At 34.8% G+C, this 22,927-nt stretch overlaps 2 protein-coding genes and 1 long non-coding RNA gene across 5 annotated transcripts; 2 read left to right on the plus strand and 1 right to left on the minus strand.

The window, feature by feature from the left end:
* The first annotated feature begins 1,146 nt into the window (after positions 1-1,146).
* LOC138141279 (uncharacterized) lies at positions 1,147-2,991 on the plus strand. The gene is made up of 2 exons (XM_069061980.1): positions 1,147-2,019; positions 2,077-2,991. The coding sequence occupies exons 1-2, from the start codon at positions 1,609-1,611 to the stop codon at positions 2,839-2,841; spliced, it is 1,176 nt and encodes a 391-aa protein (XP_068918081.1). The 5' UTR covers positions 1,147-1,608; the 3' UTR covers positions 2,842-2,991.
* Positions 2,992-5,642: 2,651 nt separating this feature from the next.
* On the plus strand, positions 5,643-8,062 carry Art7 (arginine methyltransferase 7). Of its 3 annotated transcripts, XM_069040477.1 has the most exons (4): positions 5,643-5,792; positions 5,857-7,528; positions 7,577-7,734; positions 7,789-8,062. In XM_069040477.1, the coding sequence occupies exons 2-4, from the start codon at positions 5,882-5,884 to the stop codon at positions 8,018-8,020; spliced, it is 2,037 nt and encodes a 678-aa protein (XP_068896578.1). In that variant the 5' UTR covers positions 5,643-5,792; positions 5,857-5,881; the 3' UTR covers positions 8,021-8,062. The 3 variants fall into 3 exon arrangements, with proteins under 3 accessions (XP_068896578.1, XP_068896568.1, XP_068896589.1); XM_069040467.1 differs by lacking the exon at positions 5,643-5,792 and having other exon boundaries at positions 5,799-7,528; XM_069040488.1 differs by lacking the exons at positions 5,643-5,792; positions 7,789-8,062 and having other exon boundaries at positions 5,799-7,528; positions 7,568-7,705.
* A 9,050-nt stretch (positions 8,063-17,112) lies between these two features.
* LOC138125251 (uncharacterized) lies at positions 17,113-20,155 on the minus strand. The gene is made up of 2 exons (XR_011157383.1): positions 17,357-20,155; positions 17,113-17,298 (listed from the first exon to the last, which is right to left on the minus strand). It is a non-coding gene; the product is annotated as an uncharacterized lncRNA (long non-coding RNA).
* Positions 20,156-22,927: the final 2,772 nt, after the last annotated feature.

The following is a 22,927-nucleotide window of genomic DNA, read 5'->3' on the forward strand; positions in this document are numbered from 1 at the left end:
GGCAAATTACAACAAATAATGTTAAAGAATTAAATTATCCCATAATAAAATCATCTGAAACATGGTATCGTGTGTTCCAATAAAAACTCACTCGCAGTATGCCATGACTATAGAGATAGATAGACTGGTCATGTCGATTTTAGGATCATTGGAAGTAGTTCATTTGTTACTTACAAATTTTCATCATATTGTGAGTTGTGACAGATAACCTATAAATTTACTTCAGTAGTTCATTTCACATCTGGTACTAAGACATACTTCACTTTTGTCATGGCTTGCTGCGAGTGAGTTTTTTGTGGAACACACGATATATTACACTATAAGTGATGAAAGTGCCTGATTTTTCAACGAGCAATACATGATATACTCACGAGCGCCAGCGAGTGAGGATAGTATTGCGAGTTGAAAAATCGCACTTTGATCACGAATTGTGTATACTATTTTTTCCAACGTCGCTTATGAAAATGAGTCTCAATTTTAAATTTCTTTATAATTATTTTACTCCCCTATTTTTTGAATCTTCCGGACCTCGAGTTTCAATTAATGCAAATAACAGTGTTTTAATTTTTTATATTAATAAGTAGGTAGTAGATTGTTAATAGTTATTTAATAAACTAGTTTGTTAATGAAGGCGATTAATAATCGAAACTGTTTAAAGCACGAACGAGTGTAGCGAGTGAGTGGCTTTAATAGTTGAGATTATTAATCGCCCATTAACAAAAGAGTTGATTACAACATTTTTTCGTTGACCGCAAACTTTTTTTTTTTGTGACAAATTTTGAAATTAAAGCCAAATCAAAACCAATTTCATCTTTTTCCATAAAGATGAGACCTTATAAATACCTTCATTCTTTTTTTGTCCTCAGCGTAGGCCATTTTTAAATTTTTCAACACTTTCTATTCACTTTTCCACAAAGAGTATCAGAAGACGTCAACTCCATTCACATTCAATTTCACGTAAAAATCACGGTTGCTACGGAAACCTAGTTACCTTTGAAAAATATGACATGCGAATTATAACCAAAAATGTCGGTTTTTGAAAAAGTGAATTTGTAATTGTGCAGTTATGGAGCTATAAAATATAGAAAACCCTGCTGCACTACCTGCTGCAGTGTTGGTAAGTGCAAACAATGCATGTTCGAGGTTGTTTATATATCAAAATTTCATCAAAACGTCAATCGCAAAAATCGTTGATTAATGAAAAATAGTGTATTAATGAGGTCCATTAATACACTATAATTTAGACAAAAGAATTCATTAATATTGAAATTAACAAGCGGTCAACGGAAATAGCTATTTATGTAGTTAGTTGCAAAATGAGAGTGTTTTTCGCATGAGACGTGAAAATTGTCCCAACGAACGAAGTGAGTTGGGCAACACGTCGAATGCGAAAAACACTCGGTTTTGCAACGAATCACATACAAGATTTTTTCTAATTCCTCATAAAATTGTAAAAAAAACAAGAAATATTTAAATTTTAGTAAGTACCTAATTAAATTATTCTACCATTGAATTTGTCAAGGAATTTATGTTTCGCTTTACTATGACAATATGTAAACAGAAAAAAAATCCACAAAATCACAATTTGGTATCAATTTGGTCCCTCAAATGAGTGATTCCGAAGAAAGTGTGGGTGCAGATATTAAAGCTGCAGCGGAAGCGGCTATTTCGACCTTGTTACCAGCGAAGTCGCGAGCTGTTTATGAGTTAAGTTATCAACGCTTCGACCAGTGGTTGGGTTTGAGGAAGTTGGAATGCATATCCGAAAAAGTAATGTTAGCTTATTTCATGCAAAGGTCTAAATTGCTGAAACCATCAACAATGTGGAGCGAGTATTCAAAACTAAGAACAACCATTTATTTGAATAAAAAGGTAGATATTAGCAAATTCAACAATTTGATTGCATTCTTGAAGAGACAGAGTGAAGGCTATCGCGGGAAGAAATCGAAGGTTTTTACCAAGGATGAAGTCCATGCATTTTTAAAAGAAGCCAACGATGAAACATATTTAATGTTAAAGGTACAAGAAAAAAATTATTAGAGAAGAATTACATTACAAAATAATCATCTTTTTCAGGTTTTACTAATTGTCGGTATATCAGGAGCCTGCCGTAGGCAAGAACTACTTCAGTTGTCTATAAAAGACGTAGAAGATATGGGAGAAATCCTGAAGATTCAGATCCTTGAAACTAAAACAAAAGTACCACGAGAATTTACCATAACTCCGGGAAATGTTAGTGGATTAAATTTATTAGAAGTCTTTCGAAGATATTCTTCATTGCGATCTAAAAATACACGGCACCAGAGATTTTTTGTTGGTTACAGACTTGGAAAATGCATTGCCCACCCTGTTGGAATAAATACTATTGGCGGCGCTCCAAAACAAATAGCCACTTTCCTTGGTTTGAAGAATCCCGAAGAATACACCGGTCACGCTTTCCGCCGTAGTTCGGCTACATTATTAGCTGAATCCGGAGCAGATACGTCGATTTTGAAACGTCTTGGGGGGTGGAAATCGACCAATGTTGCCGAGGGTTACGTTGACGCATCAATACAAAATAAGAAGAAGATCGCTCAAATGATTTTAGGCAAAGACAACACTACCAGTAAAGCCTTATCTTTCAAAAAATTGAAAACACATGATGCTACGTCTTCAAGTGGTCAAATCCCAGAGAAAAATAATTACTTATCGGTTGATAGTTATCATGAGATGTCTGCTATATCGTCAAACAATCAAATTTCAGACGAACTTAACTTGTCATCATCATTAACAGAAGGTTTCCATATTTCACATTTACATAATTGTACTGTAAATATATTATATAATAAATCATCCACTTAATTATTTTTAATTGAATTTGACACTTTTTTTTCGCATTAATGCAAAAAAGTGACAATCAAAACGCATTAGTGCAAAAAAGAACGTCATTTTGACATTCAAAACGACAACATAAAATTCGACATTTTACAACGGAATAAGAAAAATAGCTATTTCCTCACTAGTGAGTTTACTTTCTCCATTTTCCTCACTAAATTGAGTGATGAAAGTATCATTTTCAGAAGCAACGTTGGAAAAATGTCTTATTCACGAATGTTAAAGTTTACAATACGTTACATTGTTATTTTTTTAAATTTATTACTTGCTTGACGGTCAGTGCGTTTTCTTTTACTATAATTAATTTTTTTTTGCTGCAGCTCTACGTTTAAAAAATGTATTTTGATAAAAATACACTGTCTAACAAATGTCTTTATGATAACTGTACATTTTTTAGAATGTTTCTACAATAATTTCACGTTTATTTGTCGAATTCCTGTAAAATGATTCCGAGTATGTTTGCAAAATATTTTTCCCATCAACTGAACATGTTCCAAGAATTCTTCTGAGGGTTGAATTAACCCACCAAACGATAAGTGACGAATCCAGCTAGGCACATTTCTTGGAAGACAGTAAGAATGTTGATTCTTATTCTCCTCCACATACGTATAGTGACATAGTTCTGGATGGGTTGATTTTAACACATATGAAAAAAGGTAGTCTTCATTTGCCCGTTTCCTAAGTTACCATGACGTGTCATAATACTTGATACTTTGATTTTCTTCATCTAATTTGCCTTCAAAAATCAAATTCTTTTTTTAACGTTGTAGAAAAAATAGTGTTTGTATTTCATGCGAAAGATGATTGATTATTTTGTTGGCGCATTCGAATGAGTTTGAAGTCTCAACCTAACCGGTCTCGACCAAAAACTCATTCTCATGCGCCAACAAAAAACAATAATTTTGCACACTTAATACAAAAATAACTATTTTTTTTTGTACTAAATTCGTTTGGGAAGTACTAGAATACTAAATGACACCGAAAAGTACTATACTTGGGCCAACCAACAGATATAGTAATAAAACCGCCCCCTAGTGCCCGCGTATTTTAAATAGCAGCTTCCAATTGGCTTATTCAAAATGTGCCCAGATTTTCGAAAGCCTGATGTACATCTACAAAAATTACTTGACGGCATCCGGCATCTCATTCGTTTTAACCTCGCTTCGGGAGTTTGACCACGTGTTTATGTTTGTTTGTTTTCCTTGGCATTTTTCGATTTGTATTATAAAATAGTTTTTTTTTCAAGACTTTTGGTTCTCTATTTGTTAGAAAGAACCTGCTTCATTGTAAAACAGGCTTCGGCGTATACCTATCGTTCTACGCAACGAGGCCACATCCCCTTTTTTTTATTACTATATCTGTTGGTTGGCCCAAGTATAGATTTAGTACGTATCAAAGTACTAAAAACAACATCTCTATCACTTATAAAGTGATACTTTCCTTACTGAGTGAGAGTGACTGAGTGAGCTCTGACTGCTTTGAGCTTCCACCAGTGACGTAGGCAATCGCCGCAACCACCGCGCTCTCCCTTTCCCCATGTGCTGCGTTGTACAAGTCAAGCATATAAACTCTGTCCACTGATAGATTGCTTGACATAAATGTTACTAAAAGTGTTCACTCTACGCTATAAGAAATAGATCCGGCGCGAAATTTAAAAAAATGAAAGAACAGGTTTACACGTGATGTTTTATTATTATTCTTATACTTAGGAAAGACGAAAGAAAACTTCTGTATAGCAGGGGTAATATATTAGGTTTTATTAATACAGGGTATTTCAAGAGTGATAATGTGCCCGATGGATTTAAAAATGCAACGCACAATACATTTTCGAATTTCTGAAAAAAGCTGGGTACAGAAATGAAAATATCCAGCTTTTTTCGGAAATGGCTAAAACAAACAAGAGATTATTTAATATTTAATGCATGAATAAAAATTACCTCTGTATCATTTTCGATGTTTGTAATGTCACTTGAAGTGTTCATTATGCTAGATTCTTGAGGCACGCACTCACTTCACAAATTCAAAGAAATCAAAAAAAATCGCAACGGAGGAGATCAAAACAGCAACACGATCAAAACTAATAACTTTTAAAACCAGAGGAACGCAAAACAAAACTCTAAAGATGAAAAATCGTAAATCTAAATGCTTAAATCACTTGACAGCACTGACAATTTCAAATTTGAAACGTCATATAATTTATTTTTCGCGTGGGTTTTATAACAACCAATGAGAATCAGTGGCGCGAATGCTTCAAGATATTACCAACACAATCTATGATACTTTCTTAATATTTTAATGTTATGGTTTGGGGATTTTGTTATCTAAGGATATTTAAAAAAATGCATTCTATCAGTGGACGTAGTCTACCATATACTCCGTACGGTGATAGATTGTATGTTTTTAAATTCTAGTTCCAAAACATAAAGCAGTGAAAAATACTAAACTCTCCATCTCAATTGTTTCACGTTATATAGAAAACCGTTGTATCCAGATTAATTCCCGCCAAACCAGTTTCTGTGTCTGTCTTCTGTCAAAAAACGTGCAATCTATCAGAGTACGGAGTATACCTATATAAAGTCCATTCATTTTGTATTGAACTTTTCAAGGTCAAATAATTTTATTTTTTGGCTTTGTAATTATGTTTTGTATATAGTGACATGCAGGTAAACACCGTAAACGTTGAATTGAGCATTGCTAAATCACATTGGTTATAGGCATGTCACTATTTACAAAACATAATTACAGTGCCAAAATTTAAATTATTTGACCTTGAAAAGTTCAATACAAAATGAATGGACTTTAGGTGCCTTGCACATTAGAAACATTCTATGGTCGATATCGATACAACCGACCGAACACCCGCGTCCCGCGTCTGCGCAGAGCGTAGTGCGTAGGCGTAGCGAGTGAACAAACGTTTGGTAAATGTTAACATAACCTTAAATTATACCAACATTAAATGTTGATTACTAATATTTGTTGTAGAGTTGCTACAATATATGGTCGTAACATGAGCATTTTCATACAAAAACTTAATCCCATAACCGGAATCAACGATTGGATAGTTCAGCAGGAGGATTATGATTACCATCAAGAAGTTGCAAGAGCTTCTTTTGCTGACATGCTGCATGACACTGAGAGAAATAAAAAATATGAGGCTGCACTTAAATCAGCAATTGAGATGATGCACGCGAACGGAAGAAAAGCAAATGTTTTAGATATTGGCACTGGTACTGGGTTACTTTCAATGATGGCTGTTAAGCATGGGGCTGATAGTGTTACGGCTTGTGAAGCTTTTAAACCTATGAGTGATTGTGCCTTAAAAGTAATAGCACGTAATGGATTCAAAAATAATATTAAAATAATACCTAAAAGATCTACTGATTTAACAGTAGGAGAGGATGGTGATTTGGCAACTCTTTGCAATATTTTGGTTACAGAAGTTTTTGATACTGAATTAATAGGAGAGGGTGCTTTATCAACATTTAGTCATGCACATAAAACGCTGTTAGAGAAAGATTGTATAGTAGTTCCACAGTCTGCAACAGTATATGCTCAGATTGTTGAAAGCCCATTTGTCCAAAACTGGAATAAACTTAAAGATATCTATGATAATGAGGGAAGGTTATTAATTAAGATTCCTTCAACCATAAAAAACTGTGCAGGATCTGCTGCAGTGCATGATCTACAATTGAATCAATTAAAACAGAATTTATTTAAAACAATGTCACCACCTGTTCCTGTGTTTAGATTTGATTGGTCAGGACGAACTCCCTTTATATTTGAGCGTTCTACAATTCATAGTATTAAAGTAAGTCAATCAGGAATAGCTCAAGCTGTTTTTATGTGGTGGGATTTGCAAATGGATACTGAAGGTAAAATAATTTTAAGTTGTGCACCATACTGGAATCATTCATTATCAAAAGATGATCATAAAATAAACTTGCCATGGAGAGATCATTGGATGCAAGCCATTTATTATTTGCCACCTAAACTTACTGTTATTAAAGATGCAGAAGTTCATCTGATTAGCTGCCATGATGAATTTTCTTTATGGTTTAATATAAGATCTGACTTAAGACTTACTGATACAGATTATTTAAAACCCATATGTGAATGTGGTCTGCATGTGACTTTTTCTCGTACAAGAATTGGACAGATTAATGATAATACCAGAAACAAAAAATATATTAATCTAATAGAAAAATATATTAATGCTGACAGTGTTATTTTAGTGTTAAGTGATGGATTCTACTTAAGTTTATGTGCATCACGGTTGGGTGCAAAAAAGATTTTTTATGTGGAAACAAATTACTTATCACGAAAAATTTTACTTGACTTTATTGAATTTAATGAAATTACAAATGTGGAAGTGTTTGAGAATATCGAAGCGCTGCAAAATAAATATAATGCAGAAAAGATTAACATGGTTATAGGAGAACCATACTTTTTAAATAGTATATTGCCATGGGATAATCTGTTGTTTATATATTTGCTGAAAGGAGTAAGACATATCTTAACGAGTGACGCTAAAGTGTTTCCTAAAATTGCTGTAATTAAAGGTATAGCAGTCAGATTCACAGATTTAAATAAAATTCGATTACCTTTGGGAGAATGTGAAGGTTTCATTTTGAAAGATTTTGACGATCTCATTGAGGTAATGAAATTATATATATATTTTTTTTATTGTAATTAGTGATTTCAGGTTTCAAGTAACATTACCGATGATAATGTTGAAGCACAACCACTCTGGGAATATCCTGGAGTTGCTGTTAGTCAAATGGTCGATATAATAAAGATAGACTCGAATTGTGTACCAGATAAAGTGGTTGAAATATCTGGAATTTTTGAGATAGAGAAAGGGTGATCCATTAATGTGAAACTGTCATTTATATTATTTAAATTGTCAACTTGCAGCCATGGAGAATGTAACGGTATAGCTTTATGGATAGAATGGTTACATGAAGAAGGTTCACAAAGTGTAATTTCATCAGGTCCAGTTTCACCACCACAAGTAGGGCAGTTAATAGATTGGGATGTTCATACCAGACAAGGTGTCTGTTTATTTTCTAATAGAATTACATCACAAATTAACTATGTATTTAAATTTGACTTTAATGAAGGCAATATAACTTTCAAGTGGACCTAATGTGATTAGATACATAACAATCAATAAAATTTGGGTTGCAGATGTTTTGTTTATTTATTTATTTTTTATTGCTTGATGCACTTATTTTATCTTTATCAGAGCGATCAACAATGACGGAGTCTGTTGGCCACAGCTGTTGGCAATGAAAAGTACTTTTGGTTAGGTTTGGTCAGTTACACGACCTGCTGTATAATCAGAGAGAAATAATAAATAGAGAGTGCTGTATAATAACCGGCCTGTTCATTTCATTTGCGAAAATGTTTCTGAGAAAGAGCCAATTTTCGCCGATGAGGGCGCCACAGTACGGGCGCTTCTAAAGAATAAAAATGCGGAAATAGTTATTTATTTAACGAGTTCGTGTGTAAATTGGGCTTTTTTGATATGAGTGGGTCAGATTAAAACGCGAGTGAAACGAGCGTTTTAAAGGCCCACGAGTGCCAAAAAAGGTCCAATTTACACAAGAACGTGTTGAATACAACGTTTTTTTGTTCGACGACCCCCTTAAAGGCTCCAAATCGCTTAAAATGTTTAAAATTAACATGACGTTTTGTTTTGACAAGTTGTCACATTTATCAAATTCCGTTCACATAGGAGAAAATTCTCAAATTCTGACAGTGTCGAACAAAAAATATGTTTAGACATGATTTCAGAGTTAAGATTGTGTACAATAAGTTCATATTTTCTTTCTAAAACAATATCGAATACAATTGTATTTTTGATTTTAAATTCGAATGTCATTTGAACGAGAAAAACTCTCGGTGACAAAAACTTAAGATGGATAATATCCCCAAAAAGCGCCCGTACACTAGCGGTCTGCGGGGATCACTCAAATTACACTTTTGAACAAGCCGGTTATAATACAGCAGGTCGTGGTACACATACAGCCAGTGACGTGGGAAATAGAATAGACGGAGCGTAAGATAGAGTGTTTTGATTCCGTTTGATTCCCATCTCTTCATTTTTGCCCTTACCACAGAATAGAATCAATCAGAAGACAAACTCTCTTGGGCGGGAAAAGTCCGCGCATCTAAGCCGCGCAGATGAAGCGGCCATAAGTTCAGAGTAGAAGTTAGTAGCGTATCATAACCGCGGTTGACACAATTGGTTTTCTACCAGTGGTGGCGATACATGAATAATATTAAGATGAGTAAGCTCAAAGGTGTCATGGTTTGTACGGCAAAAAAATGTGAAAACAAAGCCTACAACTGTAATTTGGCTTTCTTCACTTTTCCAAAAGAACATAATCGAGCAAGATAAGAAACTACTATTATGTAGGTACTTTCATTAACTTTTGAACGTAATTTTTCTGTCACATAAAAAAATACTCTAAACTATGCTTTACTGAAATTGTCACATATGGATGACAAAATATTACGTTGTTAAGTATTATTTATTTATTTTCTATTTTTTATTAATAATTAAAACCTCGTTCTATTCCATTTGTGTGATTCTTGATACTTCTTGAATTGAATTAATTATATTCATATTCGACTCCGTACTTTGTAACATTTCTGGAAAAACTTTTTTATAAACGCCTATCACAATAATATCCCGAGTGCATGTCAAATTGTCGATAATTTAATTTTCGCGCGCGAAGCGCACGAGAGGAAATTATGAGACAATTTTACATGCAAGAGAGGAATTTTGGCAGACTATTTCCTGAGAAAAATGTACATGGTAAATACAAACAAACGTAATTTTGTGTGTCGTTGACAGTCATGACATTTGCACTGAACAGGTATCTAAGGTAATTTCTTGACGACCGTTTTGCTCTAGTGGAAATTATCGACTGTAATTACACGAGAGGTCTTTTTTTGTCCGGATAAAATTGAATTTTTTTACGATAATTTGGTTGCTTGGTAAATTGCTGGTTGCTGTTGCGAACAAAATAATTATGGGGATATTATATTATTAGAAAGTTTTGTAATGATGGGGATAACAAAATACAATAAAAAGATACATTAAATAAAAACGGACAAAAGCCAAATCAATTTATTGATATTTAAAAAGTACAACCTTTGTTAAAAGCTGTCTTACCTTTTAAATTTTTGTTGAATTGTTTGTTAAAGTAATAAAGTCTAATTTTGGTATAACTAAACATGATTTGTTTGATTAATATAAAATTATGATTTTCCGAAAAAACAAAATATGGCTATCTATAGGAGAAAATAAGTTAGAGGGTAAAGTAGCAAAAATAACATTACAGATCCTTGTAATGACATTATCTATAGAAGGAGGATTATATTGTTCTTTTTTGCAATTTTTAACATAACAAATGCTAGTCATCTCCAAAAAGTATGAGTTTTATAATTATATGAAAGCAAACAAATATTTAGGTCCGTTTTCTTAATATAAAAACAACAGATACGATACCTCTGCAACCCGCGCAACTGCCACATAAATGTTAGGCAAATACAGAACCGATTTTCTATTATTGTAGTTTCAATTTGGTTGTAGGTCGTAAAATTTTATTGAATATTATGAGCGATTAACGGGCACAATGGTTGGGTTTGAAAAGGTTGGGATTACTGCTGCAGAACTTGCCCTTACTTATAATGTTGCATATTGGAACCAACGCTTTACATGGTGATGCTCCGTCTATTCTATTTCCCACGTCACTGAATACAGCAAGTCATGGTCAGTTATATCGAGCGATCAAATTAATTTGTAATCCCGTCATCCATGGATTTGAATCCGTACGTCTTTGCGATTGATATATCGAGATCTAACCTGTGTTTCAAGCTGTGTTTATTGGAGCGTGAAGTTCAAGTAACGACATACGATTTCGGATTCATGGATAACTCGATTACAAATTAATTTGATCGTTCTTTATTTATGTTATTACAGAAATGAACCGTTCATGGTAAATTTCAAATTTTATTGTTACCAACAGATTCAGTCATTCTTGATCACACCGTACTAACATATTCATGATGTAGGTAATGGGCAAGAAGGTAAGAGGAGGGAAGGCGCCCTATGTTGGTAAAACGATAAAGCATTGAAAGTGATGCCAATCGTTCCATCTTTAGCAACCTTCTATGACCTTGAACGGCCCATCTTGTATCGCATCGCTGGTAATTGTTCACTTTAACTACTTCTGGAATTTTCGCGTTTTTTCTGGCTAGACAGCCTCAGGGTGCCTTCCTAGATCGTTTCCCACCATTCAAACCTTGTGCAAATGCCTTTTTTCTCTCTTGTTGTGTTTCAAGGTCGCGCCAGTGTCTTAATATAACTAAAGGGTAAGGAAAATTCATTTGTACAAGGTTTGAGTGGTGGAAAACGATGTAGGAGGACGCCCTGAGACTTTCTAGCCAGAAAAAACGCGAAAATTCCAGAAGTAGTTAAAGTGAACAATGACCGCATCGCTTTGGCGCCAGTGGCGTTCCTTTAACCCCCGCAACAAGGTGTTAAGCGTTTTTATGTTACAACAAATGCACCAGTGCGCCCCGTCATGTACTTATAGTTTTTTCTGAATTATACATTTAGTTCTTTTATTTTTGTTAATTTTTTTCATGTACTTTATGTTACAAATTACAATGAATGCATCTGCGCGCCCCGTCTTTTACGATACGCCACCGGTAACCACAGGTAACATCCCCACCAACCACTCTTGTTTAGCAACCTTTTATGGCTCTGCACGATTTGGCGGGTGGCATCACTTTTTCAAACTGGCCTTCCCTCCTCTTACTTTAACCTCCTTGGTATTGGGTGATTCAAACTGATTGTGGATAAAGTGCGTCTATCGATATTTTGAAACGACTTTTTAAACACCATACCTACTTGGGCCAACCAACAGATATAGTAATAAAAAAAAGGGGATGTGGCCTAGTTGCGTAGAACGATATACGCCGAAGCCTGTTTCACAATGAAGCGTACCACGTACCACTTTCTAACAAATAGAGAAACAAAAAAAAAATTGTAATACAAGTCGAAAAATGCGAAAAAAAAAACAAACAAACATAAACACGTGGTCAAACTCCCGAAGCGAGGTTTAAACGAATGAGATGCCGGATGTCGTCAAGTAATTCTTGTGGATGTAGGTACATCAGGCTTTCGAAAATCTGCGCACATTTTGAATAAGCCAATTGGAAGCTGCTATTTAAAATACGCGGGCACCAGGGGGCGGTTTTATTACTATATCTGTTGGTTGGCCCAAGTATAGTTAACATTTTGGGTCGTTTATGATGGTCTCATTACTAGGGGATTATTTACCAACCCTGTAACAAAAACTTTCGATGGTACCTGCGGATTATTGAGGATCGGCTACTCACCACTTTTAGGACAATCTTTGTTAACGGGCAATAAACCACTAAAGGAAGTAAAAGGTCGTTTTGAAATACCGATAGACGCACTTTAAGTATGGCAACTATGTACGAAAATTTATGTGGCAACTGTGTGGCTAGGATAGAGGCTAGAGGTACAGTGTGGAATAAAATGATTTACATCTAGTTACCTTTGGAATTTTTGCACATGTAAATTTTCCTGTACCGCTCAACTTTTTTTGCGAAGTGCCGAACTATTAGTTTTGTCAATAAATATCATCAATTGAATTGACAATTGTTACAATTTACTAAATTGAATTAACAAACGTTGGTGGCCACTTTCAACACTAGCTGTGATTTGCTTTTGTTAGCTCCTTTTTAATTTCAATCTCAACTTTTCATTCATATCATCCCTTGGCAATAAATCACATTTGGAATTTGGATATATATTTTGAGGTTAGGCTTTCTTTTTTTTTGTAGAGCGGCATTTCGTATTTTTACAAGGGTAATGCAAAGGTAACTAGATGTAAATCATTTTATTCCACACTGTATATGGGATAGAGACATTTCTTTGACAGTTCATAGTCGCGCAATTTTCAAAATTATTAAATCAATGTGCAATGATATAAAAAAAATCAAATGCACGCTTATGAAATGTCATACAAATGTCAACTCTACCCCACCCACATAGTTGCCACATTAATTTTCCTACATAGTTGCCATACTTATCCACAATCATTTTGAATCACCCAATGTTATATTTGCTTTCTAAATATTTAAGCACTTTTTTCCTCATAAATTTTATGAGAGATATTTTTTGTTGAAAACAAACGTAAACCATTCTCATTACTTTAAAGATTTCATGAGGAAACAAAAAATGGCTACCTACTCGTACTTTACCTATATTTTCTTTTTAAGCGTTTTGATGGACGATCGAGTTTTTACATGCTACTCGTATTTTTTTTTTCACAATAATAATGCGGAAAATCGCATTCATGAATCTATAGTATAATTCAGAATAAGTGGCATCGCGGTAGGCGTTGATTCTCTAAAGTGAGCTTTATGTTATGTCAAAAAATTTAGTAAACATGTGAAACCGTCATTACTTTATTCTGAGGTTATGCGTTACATCATTTTGACATGGTTTTCACCCACAGCAGAGATAACCCCCAAACAAATAATACACTTTTCATAAATGAAACAAGGAAATTCCAAATACTTATAACAAGAAAATAAACACAAAACGATTCCAATGATAATATCAAGGCCAAATTAAAAGCGAAGGTTACTAACAGCATCGAAACTAGGGTATTATTAGCAAGGGTCTTGCTGCCAACGTAAATTTGAATTTCCAACGCCTACCGCGATGCCACTTATTCTGAATTATAATATATCTACTATCCAATGAGAAATGCGTAGAGGGGTTTATTGTTATTACCATGGATACATAAAATATTTCCGGAAATATTTTTGCCAACTTTAGATGGAAAGAAAAATATTTCCAGTATAACAAAAATTGCAAAAATTTTATTCAAATTACTACATTTTTATAAATAAAAGTTCAATTTGTTGAGGAGATAAAATTCTACAGTCTTGGTATGTACACTCCGCCACAACTGATTAGCCTCATGCCTCACTCCAAAATTACACTTGTTTGCATGTTATGAAGTGTCTTCGATTTGTTTTGTTATACATTATCAAATTATATGAAATTTTAATTATTAAAAATCAACTCAATTTTTGTTTAGTTCTTTTTTAAAGAACAAACGTTATTTAATTTCGTCGCGACACCTGATTAGTGATTAGCTTCACTACAACAACCTAAGTACAAAAGCAAAATATTCGTTAAGTTAAATCAATTTAAGGGTAAAACAGGAACAAAAAACAAATAACAAATAAAATAATAAACAAAAACTACTAAAAAATTAACACTAATGGTGTGTGTGAGATCCTCGTTTGCGGATGACTTCAAAAATTCTATTTGAAAGAGAATTAAATAAAGAATCCAGGTATCCCTAAGTTATGGTATTCCAGGCAGCCTGTATGACATTGGTAAGTTGCCCTACGTTGTGGTATTGTTGACCATTACCATACAACTGTCTGAAAAACCAACCCCAAACATTTTCTAAAATATTTAGATCCGGTGACACACTAGGCCGCTCGAGCACATCAATATTTTCTTCCTCTAACCAACTACTGAACAAGCGTGCAGTATGAACTGCAGCATGGTCATGTTGGAAAACCCATGGTAAGCCATCCATGGTTCTTTCTATTATAGGTTTGACCCGTATCAAAAGATCCCTATAATTCTCAGCATTTTGAATTCTATGTAAAATTTCTAAATGCACCTCTCCTTTAGACGAAATTGAGCCCCACACCATTACTCCAGCTTCCCGTCTATGGTGACGAGCGGCAAATTCTTCTTCTTTTCTTAAGTCATGAAAATAGTATAAATATCCATCTGGACCGTCAAGGCAAAACCTTTTTTTATCCGTGAAAATTACACTATTCCATTGCTCTTGCCACGCCATATGGTTTCTTGCAAAATGGAGGCGATTTTCTCTATGCCTTTGAGTCAAAACGGTTTTTTTTTTCAAGCGGCGTCGACTTAAGTCTGCACACTTTTTAATCAACCTCTGTATGGTTCTTTAATTTTTCTGGGAGTTATAGTGGAATTGGAGGCTTCGCGTAAAATAGCTCTTCTTTCCCTCGCTATTGTAGCACTTTGAATGCCACCTCTATAATTTTTTCCATAGTTTGCAATATCTCGAACAAAATTATTCACGACCTTGACACTACGATGGATTCTTCTAGCAATTTCTTGATTGGAGTACCCTTCTTCTCTTAAATATTTAATACTGCTAATGTCTTCGGCAGTTGGTCTTTTTCCGCGACCCATTTTATTTTAAGAACTTTAATGTAAGTTTAATGTAAATAACCTAAGTATTTATTATTTTTTTGAAAATTTTACTTACTTTAAACTTAATTATAATTAGTGAGGCTAATCAGTTGTCGCCATTTCATTTGGAGAAAAAATTCTGCAGTTTTAAGCTTTAAAAAATTATATTAATAACATAATTACATAACATTTTTGTTTTATAATACAAAAATTTCCGATAATATTGCGGAATCTGGAAAAGTGCCCCGAATGCTTGCAGCGTTTCCACGTTGAATGGGAAATCCTCTCGAAAAGGAATGGCTTTGATTTTGAATCGCGTGATTCCGCGATAAGTCGGTTTCCGATGACATTAATGAAATCGATGGCTTCTTTGCACCAAGGGCCTAAGGTTTCAAATGCTAAACCTTTAAACACGTAGTTTGACGAAATGATTGAACTATATTTTCTATGTTTGCGTTTGCAAGCCACTTCAGCGGCAAAACCTGAGACTTCAGATGATTTCAATACGTAAGTAACTGTCTGCAAGTGTATCTACAACAGTAACGTCCCAAACAAAAGGTTGACCTTTAATCCACGGTACTAAAGTCATCCCATTTGGGCGTTTTCCGTCATCCCGAGACAGTCCGTTTGGTTCTAAAGTTGAATTCACATGAATAGAAATTAAAGACCGGTTGATAATGGAATTAATTTCAGTGGTTCTTGAAAATCTACCACTGTTTTTGAAACAACTTAGACCGTGGGTGCCAATTTCGTCAACTTTCGCATTGCATTTGCAAATATGAGGTGTGTACAAAGATTACAACCCAATCTTAAACCAACACAAACTTGGAAGGAAGTGTTATCTAAAAAAGTACCAATATTAGGAGAAGGTATTGCATATAACCAAAATCCTGATTCTCTGCATTGCAAAGCCTTAAAACGAGCCAAGTCTCTAGGTGAATTAAAGATTAAGTCATTGGCAATTATTCGTTTGATAAAAATTTGTTACACAGTCTAGGACTGGTTTACAAATCTATGAGGGGCATGATGACCAACTCAATAGACCGGGACAATGGCTTAACCTGACTTCCGAATCACGAGACAGAATATAGCTTTTTTTTTAAATTTCGCCCTGGGTCGGAATCAAACCCGCGACCCTCGCGTCCCTGAGCCGAAATGGACTCCCTTAGACTATATTCTGCCTTAATATTATTACATATTAGGCAGAATATAGCCTAAGGGAGTCCGTTTCGGCTCAGGGACGCGAGGGTCGCGGGTTCGATTCCGACCCAGGGCGAAATTTAAAATAATAAAAAAAAGCTATATTCTGTCTCGTGATTCGGAATTTACGTTAAGCCATTGGTCCCGGTCTATTGAGTTGGTCACCATGCCCCTCATAGATTTGTAAACCAGTCATAGACTGTGTAACAAATTTTTTATTTTTTATTTTTTTTTTTATCCCAATTCTTCTGAAACTGTGGGATTGTTGGTTTTTCGTTCTCATTTTCTACATCCCAGACTGCTAAAGCTTCATCATAATGGTGAATAATAAGCTCATTATCCTTTGAATTTAGTAATAAAGAAACAAGCTTTTTAACCCCATTAATTGAAGAGAGGAAAGCAGGGAGGCAAATATCGGAAATGCGACGAATTCCCAGACCACCAAATCTAATCGGTAAAGTGGACTGACGCCATTGTAAATCAGTTAAACGTAAATTAAGTATTCTCTCTAAAGAAGACTTTAAAGAAGAATCAATTGAATTAACATATGTAATTAGAAAATTTCCAAAATGGAGTTGTTTTTAATAAAATTTTTCTAACACTAATATCTTATACTGTTTCCATGGTGCATTTGAGCTCACACCTTATGTTTCCCATAAAATACGCTTTTCTCTATAAGACACGTCGTCAATAGCAACGTATCTTATAGAGTCATAAAATACGCTCACACATATTGTTCAAGTAACATTTTATTCATCATTTCTACAGTAATTATCACAAAAGTGAAAAGTACAATTATTGAATTGGAACTGCCACATTAGCTTCGTGCTCTTGTTCCTAACATCTTCTTCTTCAACTTCTGCTGTTTCATCCAATGCAAGTGCCCGGCCATCGAAAACTGGCAATCTTTACATTTTCTTCAAATGATTCTTGCCGTAATGTGAATTAACTTTTAATGAAGTTCTACACACTTACCCCATATCAAGAAAAGCCAAAATGACATCTTCCGTTACCTCCGTGATGCGTTTTTTATTGTTCCGGCCTTGAAACGAAACATACACCTTTTCGTATGCACTTTTAGACTTCATTGATAACAAGTTGCCCCTTTTTTCTTATTTCTTTTGGAACGTTTTGGCACATTTCAACGATGAAAATTGTTTTTTTCCAAATTTGTTGATATTATTACCATAGTACCCACGGCAACCTCCGCATTTTGTGAATTGTGACGCGCCTCGAATAATGTCTGAATTTATTAAAATTTCTGATAATATGTGTTAGAAAAAATCTTGAAGACAACGCGTGTTTTATAGTTTAAAAATCTCAATCTATTAAATCCTCACTCCCTGCGGTCGCTCTGATTTAAACTACGATCTCGATTTTTAAATCGTCTATAAAACCCTTGTTGTCTTAATAGCTATTAAATTTTGGTATGAAAAGACAGTTTTTGATTAAAGTATAAGCCACGTGTCTGTTAAGGAGTTCAGCTTTGTTTAAAAGATTTTCAACTGTAATTATAGTTTTTTCGACAGTGTTTTTGAAATCTTGGTCAAAGATTGGAGAGCCTAAAAGAGATAAACCTTCTCGGTCACAGATTTTAATGCCTGGTGCTAAATTTTGAAATTCCTTTATGACTTTTAAATCTGTCTCCAGAACAGCAAAAGATCTCGCATTTGTTAAAGTTTAATTCAAGGCCATTTTCCTGAGATAAATTGATAACTTTCTTAAAGTCGGATAAAACTACTTCTGGGTAATCAGCTAAGGTTCCATCATCTAAATACCATATACCTACATATTCAGTTGAGAATCCAAAGATAAAATAATTGGTTGAATGGCAAGGCTAAAAATTATGGGACCGCAGGGATCTCCTTGCTGGACTCCAACAGAAGAAGAAATTAAATGATTACCGAAAAATAAAGTTGAAGGATTTCTATAGCATTGATAAAGATAAGGGTACAGAAGTGGGGTATGAGATTGGAGTTATTTTAGAATACAATCCCGTTCGACTGAGTTAAAAGCGTTTTTTAAATCTAATTTAAGAAGAACTTTGCCACGGTTTTGATCGTTATTAACGAAGGTTCGTGTGGTATGAATTGCTGCTTCGCATCTTAGTTTAGTTGCCACTCCAAGTTGGTGTGGAGATAAATACGAATTTACAATATTACGACTTTGAAAACATGCTAGCTTTGAGGTCAATCTTCGCAAACAGTTTCCGATAGCGATCGGTCTAATTCCTCCATCTTTCTTGTGAAGGGCACATAAAGACAATAAATGGCAGATTTCTGAAGGAAGTTGGCCAGATAATAAAAAATTGCACAGTTTGGTTAAAGCTTTTAGTGCCTTCTCACCTGCTTCACCCGCTGACAAAGATATAATATCTTTCAAGTATTGTGGTCTCATGCCATCTAAACCTGATGAAGAACCGACAGGAAATGAATTAATACCTAGCTTCTCGAACGTTTTGCCCATTGACTATTAAACTAATGTCTCCTGGTTTGGAACGGTCTGGGAAAAAAAGTTCGCGAGATGGTGAAGGATGTTTTTTTTAAGTTCTTCAGCAACATCTCGTTGAATGAAGCTAATGAGTCATCCGAGAACAATCGTTTAACAGCTCCTCTGATATCAAAATCGGCTACTTTTGCTTCCACTTTCTTAGCTAATGATAAATTTGTACGTTTCTTAGAACCAGTTCGTATTTGAGGTACTTCAAAATTAGAAAGATTTTCTTTTATATGCTTATTCAACGACTTATCAGATTTCTCTGCTACATTGAAAGCTGTATAGGAAAAAAGCAAAAGATTCTCAAAGGAAGATATTGATTTGATCGAAAGACAATTATTAATAATGGAACTTAATTTATCTGCAGCTAAATGTCTACAAGCTTTTGGTAATCTTCTAATAGTTGGTAACTGAAGTTTCAAATTAATTAGCAATTTTGTTATTGAATCGTTTGAAGAAGAAGTAAAAGAAGTTGATAGATTATTTTATTGTCGACATGAAGGTAGCGGTGGCCGCATGGCCATTGCCATCTAGAACACAAAGCCTTAAGGCAGCAATTGTTTTTGATCGTGACGTCACAGTAAAGGCTTCATCGAAAAACGCATTAAACCTCCAGAATTTAATAAAAACAGTAAAATTTTTGGTTAGCACCCTTTTTTTTAGTAGAACGATGTGTTTAGGTTTTACAATTACTGCGTCGTGGAGTAAAATGCCATTAATAACGTGAAAATTGTCATTTACAAGTGAGGTTAAGTTTGTGTATTTATTGTTTTTGCGTAATTTTTACTTTGTGAATCATTTAAATAACACCAAATCACAACAAATGCTTCTTACGTCTTAATTATATGTGTAGCAAATATAGTTTCAACTAAATTGCCCTTACAACGACTTGTAATCACGAAAATGTTGATAGGGTATAAAAATACTTCCCAGGTTTCAACGTCTCTTGCGATGCCCTATGAACAGTAAATACCCTGGTATCAACTGAAACTATTATATACACTTGCCACCAAGCTTTTGCTTATCTCACAATTTTCCATAAGAATGATTAAAACACCGTATTTGATACTTTCTGAAAATGTAAACAAATGTCAAATTTTGACGTTTGGCCTTCCTCGTGACGTCACACGCTGTCTGGCTTAAGGCCTGGAGTTCGAGATGGCAATGGCATGGCTGTCGGAGACAGTGCTCCGAGATCGCGGTCCCGGCGCTAGTGGGTTCGAATCTCACCGAAGGGGGAGGATTTTTTCCAAGGAAGGAACCTCCGGGTCATGGATGTGTGTGTGTCTTTCAGGGGCTGACAGTAGGGTGGTGGAAGGAAGAGCGACAGTCTTCCGGCACCACCGCGAGGTCAGCAGGGTTCAAATCCCAGGCCGGATGGGCCTCCCATGGATGTTGTGTTGTATTCGTGTTGTATTGTCCAGAAAGGAGAAGATAGGGTGGGCGTGGGTGGCCGGGGAAAGTACCCCGGAGCCCCGCCGCACATAAGGAAAAAAGAGAGGAAAAACAAGCCGACCGCAAGGTACCTGATAGGCCAGTAGTGATGAAAGGGGAAAATTAATTTTTAAAAAAATATTATCGACATGATACTTACAGTGCATTCACTTTTGTTTTAGACCAGAGTAGGCTATGGAAATTTGGCGAGTTGTATGGTAGGACTGTGGCTGAATGACAATATACATCATGTATAATATTTGAGGTTACACTTTCTTGTCAAAATTCATGACCATGTAGCCAAGCATTATCATTTTCCAATTAACTACATAGTTTCGAGGACTCAATCATGTGTGTATTTAGTGATAAATGTAAATATTGCACAAATTTCAAACTAATTTACCTTAATACTTAATAATAATGTCAAATTTGACACTGGCAGTTCGAACAATTTTGATTTTGTTATTTTGACATAGCCCCGATACCAACATTTAAAAAAATTAAAATAGCCTACTCTGATCTAAAACAAAAATGAATGTATTATATCTACGTGAATTTTCAATCTGTTATTATCCTTAAATGATTTTCCAGGACATAGAGTACAACGTAATCGTTGAGATCCATCAGGTTGACTATCTTCTGATCCGGATTGTTTCTCATAATCCATGGAAGTAGATGGAGTTTGATTGATTGTTTCATTTTTCCTTCTTTTTTTATCAATTTTTGAGGAAAATGATTCACACAAAAAAGATTGGCCCATTAGTCCATGGATTCTTGTTCTATGAATTTTAAGACCCTTTTCTGCAGTTAATTCTAAGTTGTCAGAAGTGACAAATTGTCTTCCAAACCAATCGTTACCTACCTTGGTGCATTAAATGACTCTAGCAAGAATACCCATTAGGATCAAAATTTTGAAAAAATCTCTATTTTGTGGGTGAGGCTAATCAGTTGTCGCGGAGTGTATGTATTTTTAAAAAACTTTGGATACATTTTTTGTCGTTGATGGTTAATGTATGTGGTTAATGTATTCATGCGATTTCCGTGCCGAATATCCCTCTGCACAGATTCATATCCTGAAAACTTTATTTTCGTGCATTGCTGATTAATAACTATTTTGTAATATCTAGTTGTTAAAGGTGGCTTTTCGGACTGTTTGTCACCATGTAAACAACCTCATAACGGCCGGAGTCCGTTAAGGGTGTCCGTTATGTGCGGGAGCGGCCGTTATGAATGACTAAATAACTATAACAACGTAGATCTAAACTTTATTTTTCAACTTTTTTACAATTGGTACAATAATTAATGTTTAATGTTATGGGACACACCTTGAATTAATCGAAATCCGTATGCCACTAGCAGATGTAGACGAGATCGAAGATCAGTTTACAGACATTTGTGGTAACTATATAAGTAAATGAGTAGCACAGACCATCAACAGAATTAAGACTTTCAAAACCCGTATAAAATATGGGAGACACTGACAACCACAGACTGACAACACTAGCGCTGCTCTAGCGTTAGGCCAAACTAAATTACCGAATATACTCGTTAATCCGATCGGGAATTTCCGTTTAAAAAGAAGGTTGATTTGAATATTAATTAATAATGTCATCAGTAATTTTGAATTTTCTACTTTCTGTCAACGTTTCATCAATAAATTCTATAAATATAAAACTTCAATAAACAATGTTAGACCAGCTGAACAAATTGAAAATTCTACGATTACTGAAAATCCCACTGTAGAGAATCTAATCCTTCCTGTTATGCCCAAGGCCCAAAATAGACACCCAACAAAATCTTCTAGTGTGTTGCAAGTACTTGAATGCAAGAAAGTTAGTAGTCTTACTTCAAAAGGTAGAAGCATTTATTATATGGACCGATATCAGCGAAAAACAATTTCAAAATTAAAAAATCTTTTGCACGATTCTAAAATTATCTCCAGAAATTTTGAAAGTTAACGCAAAATCAAATTATTGAACTAGATCTACCCTTCAATTCAGTTTCACTCGCCTTTTAAACTAGTCCACTCATGCCCAAAAAATCCCAATTTACACACAAACTCGTTTAATGAACTACTAATTTGTTGTATATGTTAGAATTTGTATTAAAATGTTCAATACTTAATTAGTCGTTTTTATTTTTTTTAAATAAGTATCAAGTTAAATTAAATTGAAAAAAAAATAGGCAACTAGGTATACAGAAACTAGTCAGATATGCAACTTGTTATACATTAGTTTGGCCTAACGCTCGGGCAGCGCCACTTGAGCGCGTCCCCGAAAATGTAATCCCACTTGACAGTCTTACTATAGTTTAATTGTCTGTGATGAGTAGTTACGGGTAGAGCCCTGTAATATTTTACAGGCACAGACCAATAACGAATTAAGACTGTTAAAGTCCATATAAAACCTAGGAGACGTGGACGATGCTAGCGCAACCCTAGCGTAGGGCCGAGCTAAATAACCGTATTTAGTCGATGATGAATCGGCTATTTACGTTGACAGCGGGAAATTTGATTTATTCAAAAAATCAAATTTTTTGTTCGACACTGTCAGAATTTGAGAATTTTCTCCTGTGTGAACGGATTTTGATAAATTTGACAACTTGTCAAAACGAAAC

The sequence above is a fragment of the Tenebrio molitor genome, chromosome 1, assembly GCF_963966145.1.
Source record: "Tenebrio molitor chromosome 1, icTenMoli1.1, whole genome shotgun sequence".
NCBI classification, from domain to species: Eukaryota; Metazoa; Arthropoda; class Insecta; order Coleoptera; family Tenebrionidae; genus Tenebrio; species Tenebrio molitor.

What these genes read in the sequence shown, in the direction of transcription:
- Art7 (XM_069040467.1), top strand. Translation starts at nt 5,831, where the DNA reads ATGTTGATTACTAATATTTGTTGTAGAGTTGCTACAATATATGGTCGT. An exon ending in ATTTTGACGATCTCATTGAG is followed by an intron (nt 7,529 to 7,576) that starts GTAATGAAATTA and finishes TAGTGATTTCAG; the next exon opens with GTTTCAAGTAACATTACCGA. An exon ending in ATTTTTGAGATAGAGAAAGG is followed by an intron (nt 7,735 to 7,788) that starts GTGATCCATTAA and finishes GTCAACTTGCAG; the next exon opens with CCATGGAGAATGTAACGGTA.
- LOC138141279 (XM_069061980.1), top strand. Translation starts at nt 1,609, where the DNA reads ATGAGTGATTCCGAAGAAAGTGTGGGTGCAGATATTAAAGCTGCAGCG. An exon ending in AAACATATTTAATGTTAAAG is followed by an intron (nt 2,020 to 2,076) that starts GTACAAGAAAAA and finishes CATCTTTTTCAG; the next exon opens with GTTTTACTAATTGTCGGTAT.